The sequence below is a fragment of the Anser anser genome, assembly GCF_964211835.1.
Source record: "Anser anser genome assembly, chromosome: 2".
Lineage (NCBI taxonomy): Eukaryota > Metazoa > Chordata > Aves > Anseriformes > Anatidae > Anser > Anser anser.
In genome coordinates, this window is record NC_139721.1 from 161,763,128 (window position 1) to 161,782,183 (window position 19,056).

The window sequence follows — 19,056 nt, forward strand, 5'->3', positions numbered from 1 at the left end:
GGCTGCAACCAAGGAGCAGTTGCAAGGACGTTGTCCTGGTTCAGCCGGTGACACTCGGGGCCAGAAATGCCATCCTTCGCCCAGGCAGGCTGCTGCGCCCCGTCCAGCGCAGGAGCTCCGCTAAGGATCTCTCCTCCCAGCTGCTCTTTCAACGGGCTTTTAAACGCAGCAGGATGCGTGCATTAACGGGAACGGCTATTTTTATCACAGGTTAACTCTTCTCTAAATCCTGCTGTCAGGGCTATGTGCGCCAGGTGTTTTACCTCGGGACAAAACTGCTTTCCAATCAAATGCAGAACGCAGGAGCCCACGTGGCTGGCCGAGGTGCCCAACCTGCAACGCCTCCCCACTGCCACGGGACGTGAAGGGAATGGGGACCTGCAGACAGTGGGCTGAAGTCCCCACAGATTAATTGAGCTGCCTCAACCAGAGCTCTGCAGACAGAACAAGTAACAGCTTCTTCCTCTGCGGGACCATTTTATTATGAAAAGATTTCTTACAACAAACTTTGTCCATTATAAAACACCTAGAGGAGAGGCACACGCTGCACAGCCTGGAGGGTCTGGGAACGCCAAGGAACAGAACAAATTGCACGTTAGCCTCTCAGCTGGACGCTTTTTCCAGCACAGAGCAGGTCCTGAGCACACAGCCGCTTCCAGCAGTTACTCTGCACGTGCTGGGTCTGACCGTGGATGAGAGATTCCCAAATACTCAGAGCCAGAGGCTCCCCAGAGCTAGAGACCTCGTTGTTCCCTGCATGCCAGCTACAGCAGCTCTTCTGCAGAAGGTGCCTCTCTGGGGGCTGCAGTGCTCTGCCTGGGCAGCTCTTGCTTGCCCAGCAAGTGAGAGTTGGCCTGAATTTACCTTCTCTAGCACTACTCTTTCGCCCAGATCCTCCTTGCTCCAACTCCCACCAGCCTAGGTCGAAGCTAACGTGGCTGTCTGTCCTGCTCCCGTCAACCCCTCGTGGTCCCGAAAGGCTGGCTGTGAAACGTGCCTCGTAAGCCAGCCACAGTCTCAGCGGGGACAGCAGTGTTCCTTGGATCTGCCCCTCTCCTCCAGGCCCGGCAGGACTTGAGGGCTTCAGCGTGTCCCGGCGAGGCGCCTCTACCTGAGAGCGATGGGATCGGTGCTGCCGGCAGAGCCCGTGCCCGAGGCTGCCGGGTGCAGCTCTTCAGTCGGAGTCGCTTCCATCCTGCTTCGCCGACCCGACTGCTGATGCCAGCTCCTCCTCCTGCCCTTTCAATCTTTCTCCTGCAGGCGAGAAGCAGCAGCTGCTTAGCGATCGGCCTCCTGTACCGGGGAACCCACAGGGAGAGGCTGAGGACCCAAAGTGCAGCCCCTATGCCCGCAAAGCATCCTTCTCTGCCATGCGAGCCGAGTGGGGCAACCCTAAAACGGCTGCCTTCCCCTTTTGGGAAGGGGATCGAGCTCTGCCAGTCCCTCCCCGGCCCAGCAGCAAGGCACCGAGCTCCCCGCATGTGTCGTCCCTCTGGGACAAGGGGTGACCCCCCCACACCGCCCCCGCAGCACCGTCACGCACGTATCAGTTCAGCAATGGCTCTCTGAGTCCTCTTATCCAGCTTCTCCAGTTTCTTGGCGACGTCTCGCTTTAAATCCCTAGGGAGGAGAAGGAGAGGGTGAGAACAAATCCCCACCCCCAGGCAGACGTGAAGGAAGGGGCCACGTTGCACTTTTCCTAGCGGGACAGAAACTCCTTCCCTCTCCTGCGAACACCGCGGAGCAGAGCAGGCATCTGCCACGATCCCATGGGCAAACTGACCTGAAGCCCAGAGCACCCCGTGTCACTGAGGCCACCACAGTGACACGTACCCCAAAGGGCTCGGCGTGCCCCGCATTTCCCTCAACAGCAGGGCTGAGTTTCCCATTTCTTGCACTCCTAACCCAACCTGGACAACCCCGAGGTGAGGGTGACGCACCGGTGCCGCAGGCACTCACCAGTCCGGCTTTCTGGGGGCCAGGTTTGCCAGATCCTAGGGAGGAAGAGGAGAGAAGCAGTGAGAGCTGGAAGCGAGGCAGAGGTGTGCCCGGCGCCGAGCGGCTCTCAATACACGTACCACTTCGTCAATGATGGGCTCCGGCTTGGCAGCCTCCAGCTGCTCCTTCACCACGTCTTCCACTAGATGGGGGAACAGGACCAGCATCAGCACAAGGCGCGGCAGGGGGACACCGAAGGGGACGAGGCACGGGGAAACCCACCAGAACCCCGGGCTTGTTTGAGAGCAGCTTTTATTAAAGCCCGTTTGAACGGCATCGCCTTCAGAGCGCAGGGCCTACGAGTGAATCCACGTGGGTCCACGCACCCTCCCACCGCCCAAACCCTTTCAGAGACTCAGAGATCACCTGAAAAGGAGGCAAAACTAACAGCTGTTAAACCCCACAAACGGTACACGGCAGCAGGAAGTCTTCTGGGTTCAAGTCAAGTTCTGGCAAGGTCTGCACCGCCGAGCTGCTTGGCAAGTCTGCGGGGTTTTAATCCGCAATTTGTCTTCCCGTGACTCACTTCTGAGGGCGCAGCGTGGGACACCTCGCAGGGACCAAGCTCCAGCCCTGCCCTTACGTAAGGGCAAAAAAAAAAAGGGAAAAAAGGGGAGCTAAGGGGTAACCAGGGAAAAAAGGGGAGCTAAGGGGTAACCACACAGCCCTCCCTCTGCTAATGGAGGTGTCGGTGCAAGGAGGGAGCGCGGGCACCAAGGGATGAACGTCAGGGATGAACCGAATCCTGCTCCAGCAAATACGTATGCCCAAGGTGTATTTAATGTGAAACCGCTTTGAGTCCAGTTCCTCCATCCTCCTCCCTCCCCAGCCCCTGCACAAGGTGCCCCAGGACAGGCGGTTTGGTTGCTCCAGACACAGGAGCTGCACCTGACAGGCGCTGCAGCTCCGAAGGGGCTGGCAGGGAGCTTGGGTTTTTACTGGAAACAGTCAAAATTGCCGTTCCCAATCCCAAACCACACACAGGGGAAGAGTCGAAGGAAGTCGAAAACTTTTAAAAAGGATAAAGAAAGCACAGCATCAGCATTCCTACCCGCCAGATCTCTGCCGTGCTCCCAAAGGCAGTGTTTTTGTTCAGGGCATTGTTAAAGAGCCCTGTTCCAGGAGGACTTCCTATTTCAAGATCAAGGGAACTTCCACCCTTTGCCTCCCTCTCAAAGACACGCAGAGGTTCAGCACTAGGAAACAGCAGGCTGAACGCCTTGGACCCGTGACTAATATTTGTTTAAAGGCAACTCAAACAAAACAACCCCAGTTTCCTTGAGAATCCTGCAGCGAGATCTCCGCTCCTCTCGAGTTATCAGCCCTTCGGTTTGGGCTGGACCCGGTGTGCTCAGACCCACGCCCCACTTGTGTAACGCAGGGCGTGCAGCCCCACGGCGAGAGGGGACGGTGAAGCAACGGGGCCCGCCAGCACCACGCTCGCTCCCGACGCGGCCGCTCAGGCACGCCAGCGCCCCGCAGGGCTGCAGGCGCCCTCTGAACCTAAGAAAAACCTAAACCCCCCAGCCAGAAGCCCGCCAGCAGAACGCGTCGCGGTGTCTCTGCCACCCTGGGCTGGAGGCACACCTGCGAGGAGGGACACAGAGGTTTCCAAGCCCCCTGATTTTGGAAAGGAAAGGTAGACCCCGTCCATTTTGCAGCACGCTGGCTGGATGCGGAGTCCTGTGCTGTTGCGCTTGCCCACACGACCGTGAGCGCTGCCTTGTTCCCCCTGAACGCTGCCTGGGAGCAGGAGGGGATCAGAGGTGCTGTTAGGATGCGCTGTTAGCCTCGTTACAGCGGTTAACGAACCCCTGCAAGGGCTCCGCACGATCTGGCCCCAGCACCACCGCGGGCCCTGCTTCTGCTTTGGTCCCCGCCTCGTCCCAGCTCCCAGGCTCAATGCCTTCACTCACCTGAGGCCGGCTTGGCCGGGGGCACCTTCCTCTTCTTCAGTTCCTCATCTTCGGGGTCGTAGTTTCGCAGTTTGATCTCCCTGGGGGGGAAAGGAGAAGAGCAGAGGGCAGTGAGAGGCGGGCACGCCAGCGAGGGGCACGTTGCGTCAGCGGCGGCTGGCTGAGACCCGCGCAAGTCCTCCGAGCTCGGCGCGCCAAGCAGAAACAGCCAGGATCGGCCCCGAGCTGCCCTGCAAAGCCCTGAGCTTCAGCCTTTAGGGTCTCGAGAGGTTAACCAGCCACCAGAGACGCTTCTGGACGCGTAGGGCCAAGGGCGCAGAGGAGCTGCAAGGGGAGCAAATATTGAGCTGGCGGCGCTGGGGTGAACAGGACCCAGAGGCTCCCCCAATCCCACGCACAAGACAGCGGCCAGCCCCTTCCCCAGCGCACACACCCCTCCCCGACGCTCAAATAGTAATTCTCCCTCTTTCCCATCTGCTCTTTTTAAGCTTCTCCCTGAGGGTTTGGGCCTGCAATTGATAAATATCGGGCAGCTCCAGCCGCACGTACCCTGGGGCTGGTTCCCCACTGCGCCAGCCCCTCAAAACTCGAAGCACTTCCCAAATCAGAGCCCCGAAAAGCAGCCTGCAGGACCCCATCGGCTGCCTACACGCGTGCACAAGATGCTCCGCAGCCTGCTGGGTCTATATAACAGCGTACTGGCCCAGAGGGCAAGTTAAGCGGATTAAATGCATTTAACGCTTCGGGTGGGTTTAACGGGTTCAAGCAGAAACCGAGGAACTCGCTGCCGGCTCTGATCCTGCCCCGGCTCTCAGCAGAGCCTCGGGCAGTGCCGACGGGGCCGTGCAGGGGCACAGGAGGACACGGAGAGCCCCCGGTGCAAAGACGGGGCCAGGACATTTGTATCGGGCAGGAAATAAATCAAACACGACAATTTTTCCGCCCCGCAGAGAGCCGATACCTGGGCGGCTCCCCTGCTCGGCTGTGCAGCTGGAGAAGCAAGAAGGGGCTTTGTTTGTGGCTTTGTTAAAGTCTAATTTACAGCCGGTGCCTGAGGTGAGTGGCGTTTAGTGGGAGCTATTTCAGACCCTACAAACACGCGGCTTTAAGGCGCGCACCGCACGGATTCCCACAAAGGGCAAACGCTTGCCGTTTGCTCTGCCCTGATACCCGCAGGCAAAACCTTGCTTTCCTTTCCAGCTTTGCCAGGCTCTGCGGTGAGATACGGCCCGTCCCTGGGGCTTGCAGGCAAAGCAAGGAGCAGCTGAGAAAGGGACGATGGAAGGACACGAGATACAGCCCAGGATGAGACGGGGAAGGATGGCGAGCGGGTGGGAAGCACACGGGGAAAACCCCTCCTGGAGCACAAGCACCAGCCTGGGGGCGCAGCACCCTGCCCTTCCCCCCCCGACCCCTTTCCAGCACCCTGCTGCCAGACCCCAGAAGCTATTCGGGCTGAACAAACTCGACGTGCAGCAGGGCTGGCACCTCGGGGTGGTGGCAGGGGGACCGAGGTTTGCTCTCAGCAGCGGGTTTCCGTAGCTGGATGTGTCCCTTGCAAATTCGGCCTCGCTGCGGTTGCCAGCTTCTCCTGCCTCAAACTGGGCTGCAAACGAGACATTTCTTCTGATTTCAGCCAGCTTGCTGGAGAAAGGACACTTAAAAAGAAACTCGGGGGCAGGATTAGCTCATGATTATCCCATCTCTGCAATACCTCCCCCCGGCCAGGCGCGCCTGGACTGCGCCCGACGCAGGAAGCAGCCACCCCCGAGGACAAGCTGCTGCTCGGTTTCACGGTTTTTTTTTTTTGTTTTTTTTTTTTACACACACACGTGCCCCGGGAGGAGGAATTTATTGCATTAACCCGGACCCAGCACCGTCACTCCCCAGCCGGCAAGGCAGGGCTTTTCGGGAAGCCTGATCTCGGATGATCAAGCGATTATTTTTGGGCAGAAGGCGATGCCATCGGCAGGCACGCAGGACTCACCGGTGCGCCGAGAGCTTACGGACGGCCGGGTTTTGTTGCTAACCTTGGAGGCGGAGGGGAGGGAAGCAGTTAATTCGCCCAGGAGGTAACGGGGTGTCAGGCTGTGATGCCGGACATCTGGCCGCCAGCCTGCTCCTGCTCGCTGGAGAGGATTTATCAGACCAAGCGGCAGCACCAGACCCTGCGGAACGCAAACTTTCAGCCTCTCCCCCGCTTTCTGTTGGGTTTAGCCCACGTTTAGAAGGATTCGCTTGCAGCCGAATGGAAATCAAACACAGACTCCCCGAAGGTCAGAGGGGGCTAAAACAAGAGCTGGGAGCCAAGCAAGCTGTTTCCTTCAGGCCAGCGAGATGTTAGCATTGCGCCTCGACAAGCCGTATTTCAACATCGCCAGCTTGGGCGTGCGATGCTGGCTGCTCAGCCACGGCCACACCAGCGGAGATCTATTTAGCAACGTTCCCACAAGCTTCAGCCCCTTCCCAAGCTTATCAGGAGGCCGGCACCGCGCGGGGAACAAGTGCGGAAGAAGGGGCTGCCCGGGGAAAGCTGCTCCCTCTGCGCTTAGCCCACAGAAAGTCCCACCTCGGTTTGCAAACAAAAGCCTTGCCACCCGGCGCTGCCCGTGCTCGCCGGAGATTTCTCCGTGAGATTAAAAAGGAGAAAAAAAAAAAAAGGCACTGCACAACCGAGCAGGTCTTGGCACAGACGGGAACCACATCAGCACAGGTCCGGCAGAAGGGGAAGCGGCCGCTGGGCTGTGCCCAGATCCCCTCGCGCCGGGCAGGGCAGGCGCTCAGTTCCCCCCGGTGCTTTCGGATCCTTATTAAACCCGTGCACAACTGCAGGCGGGGGGGAGAAAACAACCAGAAACGGATCCCTTTAATTAGCTGCTGGATGCTGGGGGATTATCTCCATGCACAGCACGGGGACGCTCAAAGCTGTCTTGGAGGCTGTAAAACCGAGCAAAACAACCTCCGCTGCCCCAGCCCCAGGGGCTTTAAGGAGCAAAGATCGTTCTTCGGTCGATGAACGGATTTTTTTTTAGGTCTCCATGCCGACGTCCCGTCGCTTGTGAGGACGCTGCAACCAAGCCGGCATCGAAACCAAGTCGTTCCTAACACCCAGAGCCCCAGGAATTATTTCTGGAGCGCCAGGTTAGAGACTTTGCGTCCTTTGCAAGCAGTTTAGGGAAGTCCTGGGCGTTCTCACCCCTACCTCAGCTGTTTCGGGCAATCTTCTCCCGAGGCCCTGGAGAAAGGCCGTCTGGTTTGAGGACCTGCTGCCCTTCGACCTCCTCGAGCTGCTCTCGTGACAGCCGCCCCAACCCACTTGAAACCGAATATCCTCGGCGACAATTTCCATCTTGCCCTTTAAGGAGAAACCACGGCAAGAATTTCGCTTTTCTTCCTCTGCCCCCCCCCCGAGTTTCACTCACTCCGGGGAGGTCCTGGGAAGCTGCGTTTGAGCGCGTCAAGGAAAGCAGGAGACACGAGGGAGGCCTCACATCCTTGGGGAAGCGGCGGGGTGAGCCACGGGGAGGCAAAAAGGTTTGAAGGAGCACGGACAAGGCAGTCGGACGACGAAGGACAGCGAGGCAGGGGACTACCGGCAGCAACCCAGGAGGTTTGGGGCTTGGGGAGGAGGAGGGCGAGAGCAGGAGGCTGTCCCGGCACCCCGGATCAGCGGGATCAGCTCCCCAGCACGGTGATGTCCCCAAAAATCAGACCCAGGGGACTTGCCGGATGACCGAGCCGTGAGCTGACCGCGCAGCCGGCCTCCCGCTTGGTCTTTGCCTCGGTTCCCTGCCCACGCTGGGCTCTGGCCGAGCCGCTGAAGGTCCCGAAGGAGCGGGGATGCTGCGGTACCCACGCAGCGAGGGTGTCCCCTGGGGCAGCACACGAACGGCCCTCGGTGGCGGCACACGCTTCTCCTCACCGCCCGTCTTCCCTTTTCCGTTTCCTACGGCAGGCCACAGAGCAGAAGTCATTTTCGAGCTTTTTTTTTTTTCCTTTTCTTTGCCAAGGAAAACTCGCCGTAGGGTGAGTTCAACCGCCCAGCTTACTCTTATTTCCTACTGCCGCAGACCGCACGGCAAGAAGCGGATAAGTGCCACTTCCCCGGCGCTGGGAATTTGGGCCGAGCTTTCAGGCTTGGCCTCTTGCACTCCCTGCGAAGCCACCCAGCACAGACGGGGTGCCAGCTGACCCATCAGCACCCAAGGGTGCCGAGGGGCTGCTGCAGCACCACCACCCTCTGGGGGCACTGTGAGACTTGCTGTGTGAGCGGCCCCGGTGCAGATTCTGTTTCACAAGCCCTTTTTTTTTTTTCCACCCTTTGCCTTCCCCCCGCAGACAGCCCTGCCCTCTGCTCCTGGACATCCACGAGCACCTCCTGCTGCAGCCTGCCTGGTTTTTTTTTCCCTGCAGCTGGGCTAGCTCAAAGCAAGGTCCCCACAGCTCCAGGCTGTCTCACCGCACACGGTGACCTCCCCGGCGACCCAGACAATCCGCGTCTGCTCCGATTTAAAACCAAGAAACCACTTTTCGTGCCCCAAACGCGCTCCGTGTTTGCTCTCCTCACCCCCTCGTGCAGCAGGGCAGAGACACAGCCCTGCAGGACGCAGCGGAGGGTCGGAGCTGCTGTTCGATCAAGGGGGCGAAGCTGTTCCCACCGTTCCTGGATTCCTAAACCCGTTCCTGGATTCCTCACCCGGGGCAGAAAAGCAGCGAGCAACAAGCAGGGGCAGAGGCCAGCAGCTCCCCCAGCCCCTGCAGAGGGATCTCCGCGCAGAGCCGAGCGTGTTGCAGCGCATCCTCCTCCCCGAGCGGCCGCCCAAAGGCACTCGAGGAATGCCAAAAAACAGGCGCCTCTCTTACGCCTCGAGCCCCCGAGCTTGCCGAGGAGGCTTCTTGCTCAGGACGTGGCTCCTCGGGGAGCGCAGACGGGGCTCGGGGTGGGCGGAGACGCATCTCCGGGTGCCGCAGGAGGAGGGCCGCAAGAGGAGCACTCCAGACGCAGGCGGGTGCCACGAGGCTGTCTGGCCTCCCACGCCGCTTTCGCAGGCAGGCTGAGCATCTCCCGGGCAGACACAAGCATCTGCAGCAGCAAACGGGACTGGGACGAAGCCTACGCTCGATTTGCAGAGGGGGATCCGGGCTGGTGATGCCCCGCAGTGCGCCTGGCACAGGAGCGTGCTTTACGGGGCTTCTCCAGCTTCTCTGGCCTGTGGCGTGTCAGAAACAGCCTGCCATCCTCGAGGCTCAAGCCAAGAAGAGGCCCTGAAGGTGTCTCAGTAGAACCTGGAGGACCTCAGGAGCTTGATATTCCCCCAGACAGCCTCGGAGAGCACCGAGCACAGCTTCTCTGCAGCGCTGAGCCTGGATAACCACGCTCACACGCACTGCGCCAGCTCAAGCTCCCACAGAGCTGGCAATCTGTGACCAAGAAGATGCTCAGGGGTACCTACAGCCTGCCCCAGCACCACGCCAACAGCCTGCCTCCAGGCAAGACACAGGGAGGATGAAGGACCCAAAATTCAGCCCCCAAAACGCTCTGGTTTGGTTACGGGAGGGACATAACCGGCAGCGGCTACTGAAATACGGAGGGCGCTGCTGGGAAGGTGCCAAGTCACGGGTTTGGCTATCAAAACCACCACGTCCTTACACATGTGCGGTGCTTTCTCCCGTACCTATTATTATTTTTTGATCCCCCCACAAGCCTCTTCAGGACGGGAGGGAGGACATCTGCACAGCGGTTACCGAGCTACTGCCTCGGCTGTGCCGCCCGGCCAAGCCCCCCACCGAGCAGATTTGCTGCTGCGTTTTATTTTGTGCGGAGCGGAGGTGTGAAAAAATAAAAAAAAAATAAAAAAGCAAAAGAAAAAACGAGGGGTTTTGCCCTGCCCCGTGACATTCTTCCCACGGCGAGGACAGAGATCGTGTTCCCCAGCCCCTGCCTCCCCCGGCTCCTGCCCAGCGTTCAGCCGAGCTGTAATTTTCAAGGATGACTAAGTGTCGAAACACCAGCAGCTGATCAACAGTAGCTCACCGAGGCTCAATTTCTAGCTAAGGCGAAGGCTTTTGGTGTTCCCCCCGCCTTTTGCGAGCCCTACCTCGGGTTTCTATTTACACTTTTCCCGCCCCAGCGTGCTCCAACTGAAGAAGGGGGACCAGGTTCAAAGCTCAGCACCTCGCTGCGGGGTGCCAGCACCCATCTCGGGCAGCGGTCGCCGTTCGATCCCCGAGCGCACTGGCTCGTTTCTCCCTGCCGGCGACGGGGCAGAAGGGGCCGAGTCCACCCACGGCCGGCTCCTCGCAGAGGCTGAACACTGCTCCGCGGCGGGAGGCGGTTCCTGGGCTGGGAAGAAAATAACCCAAGCGCTTAGAAAATAACCCAAGCGCTTAAGCTATTACAAACATCAACTCCCCGGAGAGGCAGATCAGAGATACCCGGAGCTCCAATTGCTTCGAGTGCGTTGCGTTTTGCACAGAGGGCCTCGTCAGCACTTGTTCCTGCCGCGGTATCTCGCGGCGTGAAAGATAATAACAAAGAACAACCAAAAAAAAAATAGAGGGGGGAGGAGAGCTCCGAGTTGAGCAGAGAAAAAAAAACAAAACAAAAAAAACCAGGAAGCTGCCCCGAATCGTGTCCTCACGCTGGCAGCCAGAAAATATCAGCAAAGCAGGTTCCTGGCTCTGCTGCAGGGTGCAAAGTCCTGGCCCACCGAGGACAGGAGGAACCAGGCTGTGGCCAAAGCCTTGCTGGTGGTCAGTCCTGCCCCGACAGCCACCCCGAGGCCACACCAGTTGGTGACCAGCCCCAAATCCCAGCCCACGGAGGACAGACAGCAGACGAGGCCGTTCCTGCCTTCCAGCAGGGCAGGACTGGCTTTCAGGGCGTCCCCCAAGCCAGCTTCGCCGATTGAATGGTGCACCCGAACGCTGCACGTTGGCCGCAAGATTATTTACCGAGCCGCTGGGTTTCACCTCCCTCGGTTGTGTTTTTGGTGGTTTTCAGCTTGAGAAAGCAGCCCAGCTACCAAGGCTCTTGTTTCGGGGCGAGGGAGCAGCGAGGGCACGCTTCAGCTACCAGGACCCTTCGTTTCCCCGCACGTGGGACCACCGGCAGATCATCTCAGCTCACCTTTTAGCACCAGCCGGTGAGGCATTAGCGCAGGGCAGTTCCCCTTTTCGAAGGGTTGAGAAAGTTGGGCTACGCTACGGGGAAACGAAAATCTGAGATGAAATCGAGCCAGCGGCTTGCTGACATCCTAGATCGCGTTCAAAGCGCCCATCCAATTTCAGCAGCAGAAAAAAAAACCGGCGTTCGACGAGTAAAGCAGAAAGCAGCGAAATCCCTGGATGGGCTGGAGTTGAGTCGTAAAGCTACGAGCCGTCTCGGCCAAATTTGTGATTCAAACATTTCCTGCAGAGCAGATCTCGCTCTAATTTGCCTTGCAAAGTTACGTTTGGATCCTGACAAAACACACAGTAGCTGGAGAGGCAGACAAAGAGCTACAGACTCCTGCGGGGAAAATCGAGCTGGAAAGGAAACTTTTCGCCCCAAAAGCTGCCTCCCTCCCCGGAGGCATCACTCCCACGAATTTCAGGAGATGCCCCGCGCCCACGTCCGCGGGCAGTTTCGTGAATCAGCACAAGGTTGACTGCAGAAAGGGGTTCCTACTCAACAACCTCCCTCTGTCCATAACCTCGGTGAGGTTTCAAGGGCATCACTGCAGGCAGAGGAAGGATTTGCTGAACCTGCTGCACGAGGAGAGCTCCCTGACATGGACTCGTTGGAAAAGGGACCTCCCGGATCAACAGGGGTGATGCTGAAGGTTTGGTATGAAACCACATCACCTTTGATACGCTTCAGGCGGCTCAGCAGTGGCTAAAAAGAAGCGATTCCTGGCCTAAAAGTCAGTCAAAAGAGAAAAAAATGATTATTTCGGAGTTCAAGCTCGGTGTAGGGATGCATCGCTGCTAGCCCAACGGATGGTGCCAGCTCACCGCGTGGCAGGGAGCACAGGCGTGATGTGATGCTCCCCGTCCGAGGGCTGCAGCGCACCGCATCACCTCGCCACGCCGCGGATCAGGTGGCAGGGCTGGAAAGCGAGAGCTGTTTATTCATTATTCATCATCGTTTCCGAGATCTTTAACTCCTGTGTCAGCGTCAGCCCAGATCCCGTGACTCTTCCGGCACGAAACCCACCAGCGGCGCCTCCGGACGAAGTTCAGCCTCTGAGATCGTTCTCGAGAACTGCTCCCAGCCCAAAACCGACGCTGGCACTTCTCGGGAAGGCTCGCAGCCTCTGCCAGGAGTTATTCTCCAGCAGAGGCAGGCAGGGCAGCGGGGACGTTGCTCCGCTTTCTCAGCGGGACCCGCGCGCCTGCCTGCGGCAGCAGCCCTGACGCTCGCCTCCTGCGGCACGGCGACGAGGAGAGATCACGTCCCGAAAGTTCAAACCCAACTTCACCCCCTCGTCAGCTCCAAAGGAGACCTGGCGGTGTTTTTAGCAGCAGGAAATCCACTGCAGAGTCAGCTGGCCCTGCCAGGAGCGGCACCCTGCCTCGGCTGGCTTTGTGCTCGCATTTTCCGGTGACGAGAACAGCGGCGGGCCACGGTTAAACGGCCACGTGTGAGCTGCAAAGCCCTGGGGCACGGAAAAACCTGCGCTCTTAAACCATGCACGTGTGAGTGACGGGGATGTAGCGATAGACGTGGAACCGACCTGCACTCCGGGTGCCTCCGAGGGCATCGCCTTTCCCATTGCTGCCCCCAGGAACGCGGCAAGTCGGCCGGAGGGCTTTCCTCGGCGTTCCCCCATCTCGCATCCTTTAGAGCAGGAGGTTAAATTCACACCAAAACCAAACCCAGGTTGTGTGTTGGAAGCCAAAGGATGGGGCTCGGAGCGACCTGGTGTAGTGGGAGGTGTCCCTGCCCATAGCAGGGGGTGGAATTAGGTGGTCATTGGGGTCCCTTCCAACAGTTCCATGATCCTAATTAGCAAATGCGAGGGCAGAGCCCAAACAGTACATACGAGAGAGAGAAGTCGGAATAAATAAATAATTACTTGTGCCTGATGCTCTCCTCTTCATCGTCTCTTCTAAACTGCTTGCTCTCGGGCTCGCCGCTGTTCTTGTTCTGAAAAGACAAAAAGTTGCTCCGTCAGACCTTGCACCCTTGCAGCCAGGCAGGGCGAGGGCAGCCCAGCTCAGAGACACCCTCCCCGGGGTTTGAAATCACCGCTGAATTGTGACATCTGGAAATTAAGCTGGCTTTCCTTGTTCTTCTCTTTGTACTCTAAGAACTGGCAAGGAAAAATTCAGTTGTGCCCTCAGAGGCAACGGCAGCGATCAGCAAAGGCAAGGAAGGAAGGGTTTCCCTGGCAGCAGTCGCTTTTACGACTGAGCACCCCTGTCGCGCTCAGGACGGGAAGCTAAACCCTAGCAGATGGCAGGCTGAGGCTGCGCTTCCTTGAGCGTGGCCGGCTGCAGGAGGGGAATCGCCCAGGCTACCTGGTAATAAACACACAGCTCCTGTAAGATCTGGCTGCTGTGATCCACAAACGCAGAGCTGCTCCTGTGCCCACGCTCATCTCTGCCTTTTTCACTGAGAATGGCTCAGACAAAGTGAAACCGTTTGCAAGAAGAGCCCTTCCATCGCCCCGGTCTGCTCACGTCCTTTTCTCAACCCCGAGAGGGGCACGCCTGGCTTTGGAGAATCGCAGGCGAGGACTGGTTGGAGCCAGAACACGGCCAGCATCGCTTTCGGACCAGAAACGTCTCTGCTCGGTTACCTGCGGTGCTAAAAGGTTCACTGAGAGCTCAGACATCTGACAGCAGACTTGAGGATACCAAAATTAATTACCAGCTAGACTTATTTCTGTCCTCTGGAAGGACCAGAAACGTTTCCCTAGCGAACAGCTTGCTTAACTTGAACGTATAAGCTTTGAAACTCTATTCTGCTACGCGGATTAAAAACCAGATTGCGTGCAAACCGCTCGGTTCTGGTTCAGGCCCATCGCAGACTGGAGGCGCTCAGGTTCAGATCTCGAACAACGCGCAAGCAAAACGGCGCTCTTTATAAAAAGAAAGCAATTATTCCTAAAAACCAGTATTTAGTTCAGTTCTAACCCCATCTGAACGTGGGTTTTATTTTTTTCAGAAGCCCACGGCAGCCTTCTGACACCGCCCGGACGTTTCTCGTTCAGGACAGAGCTGGGCCGGGTGGAAGCACGAGCAGCCCCCGAGCAGCCCGCTGCAGCTTTCTGCTGCCGTGCAATATCTGGACAGCCTTCAGCCGACGTTGCCGCGAGCTGGGGGAAGCACCTTCTTTCACTTTCTCATTCCTTTCATCTCCTCGCACTTCGCACACGCGCTAGCAGCCTGCGTTGCCCTCGTTCTCGCTGGAAACTTACCCGGGAGGGTTTCGAGCGTGTTCTGAAACACTAACGAGAGATTTGGTGAGAACATCCCCCAGCAGCAGCCGCGCTTCCCAGCACAAGCTCGCGTGTCCTGCAGCACTCCACATCTTTCTTTTTTTCCCCTGTATGCCGAAATAATTTGGCACCGAAATCCTACCGCTCCTCTGCAGCCTGCCCAAAGCCCCCAGTTCCTGGTACCCGCTGCAACTCATTCGCCGCCACCACCCGAATATTTTCCAGCTGGTGTTCCTAGAAAAGCCAAGCACGCCACCGGCGAACGCGGCTGCGACGAGCCCCGCAGCGCTTTTAGCCGAGCTCTTTTCCTCTGCTGCAGCTCCCCCGTGGCGCCTTGGCGGTCTGTGCCGAAGGGATGCGCTGCCCCTGGGAGACACGGGAGCAGGCAACAGCGTCCCTGGGGAAATCCTGAGCCGGCAAGGAGGAGATGCAGCAGAAGGGAGCGTGGAATAATAAGGGTGGCAGCGAGGTTCGAGGCGACGGCGCGTCTCCAACCGCGCGGAGCCATTTGCGGCGTGCCCTCTAAACGAGGCTCCCTGCCGTCGCCCGCCGCTCATCAGGCTCCGCCGGGCCGATCAGCGTGAAAGCAGAACGCAAACGAGGTCTGAAATGAACGCCTCGAGTCAGGCCTGACCCCAAGCAAGAGAAATCCCTGCCGGCTCTCCGTTTGGGGAACGGGCCGCCAGCTGGATTTTGGTTTCGTCCGCGCGGTGCCCAAAGCCCCGCAGAAAGTCGCAGGGGCTACCCGCAGCCTGCCACCAGGGCTTCTCGTGATGCCTTCGAGCACGCGAATTCACGCAGAGAAGAGGCAAAGCTGCGAGGTAACAGCGGCTTTCACCCGACGCTGCGTGCAGGGAGCTGCCACGAGTTCCTAAATGTGTCTGTGTGTGTGTAACTCGGGGTCCGAGCCCGCAGCCAACTCACAGCACTCCTTGTTTCCACGCACAAGGCAGGCACGGAGCACTGCACACGGCCAGCAGCACCCCGCCAGGCCTTGCAGAAGTTCCTTCCTCTGCTCTCCATCCTTCCTCACCCCAAAAAGCCCCTGCAGGAGGCTGGAGCTTGCAGAGCTGGGCGCGGAAGAGAGCTGCAAAGATGCAATTAAAGCATCCGTAGCCTCAGAGGCTGACGGCACAAAGGCAGCAGGGCATGGGAAAGAAAGGACCGGGTCAGAGCTCACCACAGCACGATCTGATTTACCTGGGACGTGATCCTTCCTCCTGCAGGAACACAGAGGTGGATCCCATTGCTCCGCCATGCCCGCACCTTTGGCTAGCGAAAATAAAAACCTTTGGGCACAGCAAGCTGAACGCGCAGCCCTGCGCTCCTCGGGGACGCCCCGCATTGATATTTAAAACTAAGGCGCTCCAGCTGAGCCCGAAATAATTCAGGCACGTCCTTAAGGGAATACCTGCCTGAAATCCCCGGGGTGTGAACGGGGACGGAGCTGAAATGGCCACGAGCAGAGCCGGCAGGCACGGCCCCGACTGCAGTGGAACCGCAGCCACCAGCGGCACGAATTACCGGGGATATGTCGCGAAGCCTCCTCGCTCACGGCACCTCGCCTGAGCGTGGCGGGGGGGGGACTCAGAGAGCCTCAGAGGGGCGAGAGGAGTGGAAAATAACAGCCCCCGGGTATTCCACGAGCAGGTGACCAACAGTCCTCGCAGAGAGAGGCGATGCATGCTTTAAAATATCTCCCTCCTCCCACACGCAGCCGGCTGCTCGGAGGTGATGCCCCCACAAGCAGGGGGCTTGGGGGGAGGATGGTGGCTGGGACAAGGGCTGAGTCGGGTCTCGTTACGTGATCATTTATTGATACGGGCACAGGCTCTAGAACACACATCTTATCTTACAGCTCCACGTCTCCCCGCTGCCCCGTCTCTCTTTTCTTCTCTGCCCTCGCTGGATTTACCCCATCGCTCGACACAGCAGCAGCAGCATCTTAGGGGTTCTCCACTGGGCTCTGAGTTTTTCCTTTTACGATCTGTCGTCCTCTTCAAATACTTGTTTGCCAGCTGTGTCACAACTTTCGTTTCTTCAGCTCAGGGCAGGAAGCGCTCCTCCCCAAATTACCTCCCCCAGACGATTACCAGCTCGTCCTGCAAGCATCTGGATGTTTCCCTTTGCTTGCTCGTGGTCCCACAGGTGCGCAGCAGCGATCGGACTCTCACCACTTTTCGGTTCAACTTCACTTTCCCCCACCTAAAACCTCGACACCACAAAGGGAGCCGAAAATAACCCCTCTGCCCTTCCACCCTCGCTCGAGCGATTCCTCTTTCTCTAGGCGCCCCGTGGCAAGCTGCTCGCTATCAGCAGCGACTCGCGAGGCTGGAGACGCGGCCACGCTCTGCGAGGCTTTTTGCCAACCGCCTGCAAACACAGAGTCACTCCCATCCTTCAGTCTCTGCGAGGAGACAGTCCAAAGATAAACCACCGGCGTTAAAAAGCTTGCTGACTCGTAGGCTGCAAGTTAAACAGCGAGGAGACAGCTCAACGGCAACCCTTGGCTCGCAGCTACCAGCAGGAAAATTTTCGCTCAGCTGCCTCCCGCTCTTCACTAAGAGGTCTGAGGTTAGACGAGCCCAACCCGCCGCCCGTTTGGGGCGGAAATCCAAGATTTGCATCAGGGTGTTCAAAGAAGGGCTTCAGCTGCCTCCCCGCAACGCCGGTAGCGAGCCACGAGGTGACAGCCCGCGCTCCCAGCCGAGCACGATGCCCGCGAGGCTGGCTCCTCAAAAACCTCAGACACGGGCCACGCTCGGTCAGCACGGTTCGCTCTCCTCCTCGGCGGCACGAGGCAGAAGGAAAAAACACATTTGGCAGTTCAGCAGTGAGGCAAGCTCAGTAAAAACCAGCCTGGAAGGCGCCCACACGTACCAGAGGGCAGCAAAGCAGGGGCTGCGGGGAGATGAACCCATGCCCTGGCAGGCAGCAGCTCCAGCTTTCTGCTCGCCAGCACGGGGATTTTGTTGAGCTCCCTCTGCGACACCCCAGGCTCGGAGCCCGCCGGGGAAGGCGCCAGTTTTGTATTCTGCCCACCCCCTGGACTCCAGCGAGGACGTACCGCGAAGCGGGAGGTAAGCCTTGATAACTGCGGAACAGCGAGCTCGCGGACAGCATTTCTACCATCTCGTCTCCCGAGCTCCGCGTTTGGAATCACAAAACGCCAGACTCGTTCTTGTTCCAGCAGAACAAATCCTCCTGCCCAGCCAGGGGGGCTGCAGGAGCCAGGTCGCAGCCCTCGGTGCACGAGGAGCCGGCCCCGGCGCTGGGCGATCCAGGCGAGGTGCCGAGGAATGCGAAGAATCCCCCCGGGCTTCGGCGCTTTTCCTTCCTGGTAGGAGCCTGCGCAGCCCGCTGGTTCCTTCCACCGTAATAACAAGGGAAGCAACTCGGTTTGCATCGCCTTCAAAAGGTTCAGGGCCAAAAGGGAGGCGTAAAATCACTTAGCTGGGTTTGTGAAACACCTCTCGTCTGGGGAGCCTCGCCCAGCGACCCGCAGCTCCTCCTGGAGACACGAGGTGCGGGAGCCACTCCTTTCGCCAGCAGCCTGGCTCAAAACCTGTGCGATGCCAGAGCCCGACGCCTGCGAGGGGCGAGAATACTGGGGCACGGCGATCCAGAGCGCTTCTCAATCCTCCCAGCAATCTCCCCATCGCCACCGACCCTTAAAGCTGTCTTAAAACGCCTGCGCTGGGTGAGAGACGGAGCAGGGCAGCACGGAGGGGACGCCGCTCCTCGCCCAAAAAACCAAGAGCCAGCCTCCTTTACGCCTTCGGTTTCCAAGAGATGAACCTATTTTACGGAAAAGCCCCGCACCATCCCCAGGCAGGCGCACGGAGCACGCACTGCGGGCTCGTTTTGCTCGGCAGGGCTGGCTCCGTTGCTGCTCAGGCCCCGCCAGCCTTCAGACCTTTGAGTCATCCGTCATAAAGCAGAAAACGCAGGCGTATTTCCAGAGGAGCAGTGGAAACACTGGGTGCACAGCACCACGGGCCCCAAAAAGCGACGCTCCTGCTGGGGACGGCTCCTCGCCGGCAGCCCCGAAGCTCCCGGTTGCCCACCGCAGAGCTGCAACTTCTCATCAGCTTTGCTAAATCGCATTTACACGACAGAAGTGACGCTCCCTTCTTCTTCCTCTTCCTTAAAGGACTTGCAAATCGCCCTTTTCATCCTTCTGCTGACCACGGCAGCAGGCAAACCGGCTTCACCCAGCTCACTCCTCTTGCCTGGAGTTTCATACGGCGGCGTTTTATCAACCCCGCTTCCAGCCCTCCGGAATTTATCCGGTGCTCGGAAAAAAAAAAAGACCTAAATCAAAACGCAGCAGGCTAACCACCTCTTCGGCTGATTATTTTAGGATTCCTAGGTGCAAATTACCCCCCGACTGCTGATTTTAAGTGGTTTTTTTGCTAGATACCCGACATCCTCTCATCACCGCCGGCCTGGGAAGTAGCTCATCGTTCCCACGTGGCACAAGCGTGGCACTTAACTCCTTCCCAAAGAACCCTTCACAGAGTCGAGCTTGTGTTTATTTCCTTCTCCCCACTGTCTTAAAAATCTGTCTGAAGAATTGCTTCCCCCTCTACTCAGCGCTGGGCCTTGCCGAAGTCCCCGTAACCAAATCGCGACGCTTTGATATTTGCCCGGATCTCCCATTTTGCCCGTCCCGCTGCATTTCCACCCCTCCCCAGCTCCAGCACAGCTGCTCT

The 19,056-nt window shown here is 58.5% G+C and overlaps 1 protein-coding gene across 2 annotated transcripts in view; it reads right to left on the reverse strand.

Moving 5' to 3' along the window:
• Positions 1–460: 460 nt before the first annotated feature.
• Positions 461–19,056, reverse strand: part of CCDC12 (coiled-coil domain containing 12) — a 34,715-nt gene continuing 16,119 nt past the window's right edge. For both annotated transcript variants that reach the window (XM_083827369.1, XM_083827370.1), the window contains exons 2-7: positions 12,974–13,044; positions 3,915–3,994; positions 2,079–2,140; positions 1,960–1,994; positions 1,544–1,620; positions 461–1,254 (exon numbers count right to left, since the gene is read on the reverse strand). In XM_083827369.1, coding sequence (XP_083683495.1) covers positions 1,175–1,254; positions 1,544–1,620; positions 1,960–1,994; positions 2,079–2,140; positions 3,915–3,994; positions 12,974–13,044 — 405 coding nt within the window. In that variant the 3' untranslated portion in view covers positions 461–1,174. The remainder of the gene's footprint in view (positions 1,255–1,543; positions 1,621–1,959; positions 1,995–2,078; positions 2,141–3,914; positions 3,995–12,973; positions 13,045–19,056) is intronic.